At 35.6% G+C, this 6,000-nt stretch overlaps 1 protein-coding gene across 4 annotated transcripts in view; it reads right to left on the bottom strand.

Moving 5' to 3' along the window:
- Window positions 1-257: 257 nt before the first annotated feature.
- The window catches only part of fam76b (family with sequence similarity 76 member B), a 79,359-nt gene continuing 73,616 nt past the window's right edge, over window positions 258-6,000 (bottom strand). For all 4 annotated transcript variants that reach the window (XM_072476399.1, XM_072476400.1, XM_072476396.1 and 1 more), the window contains exon 10: window positions 258-3,552. In XM_072476399.1, the coding sequence (XP_072332500.1) occupies window positions 3,463-3,552 (90 nt within the window). In that variant the 3' untranslated portion in view covers window positions 258-3,462. The remainder of the gene's footprint in view (window positions 3,553-6,000) is intronic.

Here is a 6,000-nt window from a genome sequence, read left to right as displayed (position 1 = left end):
GCTAATGCAGTAGACTTGGGATCAGACGTGGGATATTCCTAGTCTGAGGTCCAGTTTCCTATTGGCTAAACTCATTTAGCCATCAGGATCTCTAATCATTTATTACAAACACAATTCAGAGCTCACAAGAACAATTTATCAAATTCATCTCAATTATCAGATTTAATTATGTTAAAAGTGACAGGCTCTGTCCACCATGCAAAATAGGGAAGGAAATTAAATAAAGCCTTAAAACAGCATTTGACATTAAAGGAGAATATTTTCAACAAGATTTATTTCAAACTGTCAAGATTTAGAAAACAAGTATAAAATTTCAGTTGTTGACCAATGTCTGATTATAGAATTCAGTTTGTTCCTGTGTACAGTTACAAATTCTAAGGAACACATTTATGTATACAATTCCTCAAGGAGGAAACAGAGGAAATACAAGATGAGTTGAGATTTTACAATATACAGCTGGCAGCTTTGACTTAAATCCTATTTCATTAGAAAGAACACAAGTTTAATGAACTTATGTCTATGGTTACATAAAAATGAAATACAGTACAATTTTACCTTGCAGTTTCACCACTTATACAGGAGACTTCTTTCCAAAATAAAATAAAAAGCATAAGTCTATGTCTATTGTTGCAAGGATACATCCCAGACTATTTTACAACTTAGAATTTTCAAGTAATAAATGGAAGTAAAAACAAATATAAACAATATTAAAATTTTAAAATTCAGTACATGATTAAAATCCACCATCCTGGTTTAAATACTGTGAAGTCTTTGAATTCTATGCATCCTGATTTACAAATTACATTGTATACATATCTGATAAAAAGATTTATAGTCAGGAAGGATAATAATCCTCTATACACATAATGTAACTAGAATTAGTCTCGTTGAAAAAACATGAAATTACATGATTTAAATGCAGTTTAAAAGCTTAGAACCACCCTACAGCAAAGAAAATTACAGCATTAATAGATAAGCAAACTGGTACATTAGCAAAACATTATAATCAAATGGTAAATGTAATACCATCACTACAGAATGTATGCCAAATTTAAAAACTTGCAGAATGACAAGGCACTGTTACTGGCAGAGGTCAATGGCAATTTACACGTGGTTATATCACATTCTGCTTTTGTGATATGTTCCTGTTTACACATAAAATACTGCAATCTGTTCTCACCAACTGGTTAGAAAATTAGTTTAATCAAGTATGCATCACTCGAGAGGAGGCCATTCATAGGCCCGAGGGTTAACCATGCTTGTATTGGAGTAACAACATGCTTTCAAATATTTTCAGATTGCTATGAAACTAAGAAACTTCAAACAAAAACTTACTCTTGTATTTTTTATTATTCTGCAATAATTTTATAATGCCCTTTATGAAGAGTTATCTGCTAAGAAATTTCAAAAGCTTGTTCATAAAATTGAATGGTGAGACTATCAAGTATTAACTAAATCAGCCTGAGATAGAAGTAGTATAACTTTTCTTGTTTTGTAGCTTTATCAAAAAATGACTTGATATTTTTCTAGTTTTTAAATGCATAGCTTTATATGGCCTATTTAACTTCATGCTGGTAGAGAATAGTGGTCAAGAAAAGATGGTCTCTACTGGAATTTCCAGAATACAAGGCTCAGGTAGATTTTTTTTTTTAAAATGACAAGTTAATCAAAAACGTAGAGAAAGACTGGACATAAATGTTTTCTACATCCAGAGCTTAAAGGATTCTTTACACCAGTCTATTAACTGCCAAGTTGTTAGACGTACAATGGCATACATCTAATCAAACGCTATGAACATTTTTTCTGCATTGGTTTATTTCTAGTTTTTCTTTTTAAACTAAGTTTTTATTGGGACCAATTTAACATTTATGGTACAAATCAATTTAGAAAATTGGAATTTTCCCAAAGAAATGTAATTAAAGCATGTCATAAGTCCAATAATTAAATGCTGACCATTTCCTGTAATTTAATAGCACCGTTATATGACATTCTAACTTTATCAAAAGGCTAAGTATTTAAAAATTGTACAAATTTATTTTGCATACACAATTTGCGTTTTGCTCTTTGCAGTTTAGCTAAACAAAGATTGGTTTAAAGGAACAGCTTGCTCGATACTATAATAATTTTATGAAATGGATTTATGAACTGTGTATTTATAGCTTCATTGCTCTAGAATTGTGCCAAGAATTTTTTTGGGGGACACCCAACTGAACCACAGTTCATTTACAGCAATTTGTCTCTGCATTACTGTAAATGTGAACAATTTTTCGTTCAATATGTGATGTAAAATGACATAAGGCTAACTTCTCTAAGGCACAACTCCAACTCTACCGCATATGCCAATCAAGAGTCCCATCCATTTTCTATACTTCATTGAACAGAAAAAAAATTGATACACACCAAAATTGAAAAGAACATAAATCATTTTACAACAGAATATTTATTCAGGAATCATTAGTTTGTATTTTGGTGCACATAAAAAAAATAAAGAGGAAGTGATGCGGTTTGAAACAGTTAGAATTGTGCAGTAGCTGGAGTTGTTCTTTCAAATGAAAAAGGTAAACTAAATAATTTGTGTATCCCCAAGCGCTCACTTGTCATCTTGAATCGAATGCTGCTTTTTTTCCTTACATTAGTTTGCAATTGTATATTGTCTTTCAATCAATTTAACAATATTCACGCACATATATAGAAACACACATTCATTAATTAAGGAGAAACCAACATGAGACATTGCTGAAGAGGGAGTTTTCCACTCTAACCGTTCTAATGTTAGTTAATTTATCAGGAACATCAACTGTTCAAAATGCAAAAGAAAGACAGCTTGGGCCAAATACACTGTTTCCAGTATCAAAGTTTTACACATTTCTATGGATTTTGATTTGCATAAAATATGTATACTAGTCGTGTTATATTTTTCTACAGTTCAACTGGATAAAGGCATTCACAACACTAAATAAAAAATGTAATTTATATTTTTCATTCAAACCTCCAATTATAGACAAATCCTTTTCCTGGTTCCCACTAAAACTCAGAGGAACTAGATTAACAGGAATATTTTGTCAGACTGCTCAGGTTTTTTTATTTAAAAAAAATCTCTGTAAAACTAGCAATTGCCATGTCAAAAAGTGACTCTTTATAATTTTATTACAAGGTAACTCCAAGCTATTTTCTGCAGAGTAACAATAGACTGAAGCTCTAATTACTTTCCACTTACTGAACCTTTTTAAAATTCTAACTTCAAGTTGAGAATAAAAGGATTCAATATCTTGTGACAGACAGGGTTTGTCTTTTGTGAACAGCATACTGTTTCTTATTGCTAGTTAAAATAATATAAAAAAGATAAATCTAGCCACTTTGAAACAATCAGGGTGCAAACATGTTTTAAAGACTTCACAGTAACCTTCTATAACCACGGCAGTATTTGCTTTCATTTTCACGATGCACCTGTCAAATAACTCTTCAAGGCGACAGCAGAACATTTCCAGTCTTCTCCATCTTTTTACCCTTGGACAATGATGCAACTTGTTTCAGCAATTCTCGATTTTTGGCCTATGGAAAAATTGTAACTATACAATAAACAAATTTAAAACACAGTTATTGTACTACTAAATTATAAGAAATGTGTATCACATAAAAAACTCAAAGATGTTTTGAGACAAATTCAACAGCCATCGCCAGCTCAGAATTACTTCACGACACAAAGGTTGGTGGACTTGCGGATAGTGATGAAGATTGTCAGAGGATTGAGCACGATATAGATTGGCTGGGGACTTGGGTGGAGAAATGGCAGATGGAGTTCAATCTGGACAAATGGGAGGTAATGCATTTTGAAAAGTCTAATACAGGTGGGAAGTATACAGTAAATGGCAGAACCCTTAGGAGTACTGACAGGCAGAGAGATCTGGGCGTACATGTCCACAGATCACTGAAAGTGGCAACGTAGGTGGCTAAGATTGTCAAGAAGGCATACTGCATGCTTGCCTTCATTGGGCGGGGCACCGAGTATAAAAATTGTCAGGTCATGCTCAGCTGTATAGAACTTTAGTTAGGCCATAATTGGAATATTGCATACAATTCTGCTCGCCACACTACCAGAAGGATGTGTAGGCTTTGGAGAGTACAGAGGAGGTTTACCAGGATGTTGCCTGGTCTGGAGGGTATTAGCTATGAGAGGTTGGATAAACTCGGTTTGTTTTCACTGGAATGACGGAAGTTGAGGGGTGACCTGATAGAAGTTTACAAAATTTTGAGTGGCATGGACAGAGTGGATAGTCAGAAGCTTTTTCCCCAGGGTGGAAAAGCCAATTACTAGAGGACATCAGTTTAAGGTGCAACGGGCAAAGTTTAGAGAAGATGTGCGAGGCAAGTTTCTTCTTTTTTTTTTTTTTTTTTTTTTTACACAGAGGGTGGCGAGTGCCTGGAACTGCTGCTGGGGGAGGTGGTGGAAGCAGGTACAATAGCGATGTTTAAGAGGCATCTTGACAAACACATGAATAGGATGGGAATAGAGGGATATGGACCCCGGAAGTGCAGAAGGTTTTAGTTTAGACAGGCATCATGATCGGCGCTGGTTTGTCGGGCCTAAGGGCCTGTTCCTGTGCCGCACTGTTCCTTGTATTAGTCATAACAGATTAAAAAGGTTATCATCTACATTAGTCTATTTGAAACTTCATGCAATTACAATGGAGCTGTAATGCTGATAAATAATAATGCAGACATGAAGTAACAGATTTAAGTTTATTAACACTAATATTTAAAAAGGGAAAGAAAAAAAAACACGAATAGTGATCATTGTCCAAGTACCAATAATAAAAAGGGTAACATTTTCCATTTACCATTGACACTGTTCATATCAGGTTTCTTTATTGCCACTAGGCCCCTCTCAGTAGTCATTCTGTATACTCTCAGTAGTATGCAATGGGATGATTTAACTAACGGAGAAAATGTTTGTAGCAGCTAAAATGATCAAGCAGCTAATAAAATTAATGGCAATATTTTTTAAGTGCTCATGTGAAAAAAGTAGCTACCCACTTCGAACATACAGTGCAGAAAGAGACCATTCAGCAGGGAATCGAACCTGGGACCCTGGCGCTGTGAAACCAGTGCTAAGCACTATGCTACCGTGCTGCCCTCAAAACACTTGTTTGTTAGTCACAGGATTTTCAAAGCTTTCCCCTATATTTTCAGCATTTCATTGTTTATGCACATCTGTCTGCATATATTATGAATCTTGAGGAACACCCTATCCCTACAGCAACCTATGTAAAAGTTTCTCATTGTAAAATATAAACTGCTAGTAGGTCTTCAACTTTACAGTGCTCAAGTTACGACGAACGGCACTTATGCCATCATGCCAGTCCATTTTCTATACCAAAAGAGAAAATGCTGGAAAATCTCAGCAGGTCTGGCAGCATCTGTAAGGAGGGAAAAGAGCTAACACTTCGAGTCCAGATGACCCTTTGTCAAGCCCATTTTCTATAATTTTCTAAATAATATTTATAAATGTGATATGTTTTGCATAACTTCATGGAAGTAGTGAAACTTCCCTGCCAAAACATTCAAAGAGTGCATGGGTGAACTGCAACAATTGTTCATTCCTGTCTGGGGCAAAACCAAAATAGGAAAGGCGGCCAAACCATACTTACAAAATGAAATTAGAGATTGTATTAGATCCAAGGAAGATGCATACAAATTTGGCAGGAAAAACAGCAGGCGTGAGGATTGGGAGCAGTTTAGAATCCCAACTAAGAATTTCACCTGTGGTCACTCTTGACGTTAATTTTATTCCTTCACTAGGACAAGGGGATTGATTAAGAAGGGGAAGATAGACTTCCGGTTGCGGTGATGCCGAGCGTTTCGGCAGCTCCAGCTCCGACGGACCTTCGGGCTCTTTTAAGAGCCCCAACGGGGAATTTTTTGTCGACCCAGCCCGGTGTGGGGTGTGGGAGAAGGGAGTCCCCCCCAAACGAAGGAGGAAAAAAACGGCGGCGGCAGCTG

Source organism: Scyliorhinus torazame, chromosome 15, assembly GCF_047496885.1.
Source record: "Scyliorhinus torazame isolate Kashiwa2021f chromosome 15, sScyTor2.1, whole genome shotgun sequence".
In the NCBI taxonomy this organism is placed as follows: Eukaryota; Metazoa; Chordata; class Chondrichthyes; order Carcharhiniformes; family Scyliorhinidae; genus Scyliorhinus; species Scyliorhinus torazame.
Note: the sequence above shows the minus strand (reverse complement) of the source record. Positions and strands in the feature narration are given on the sequence as shown.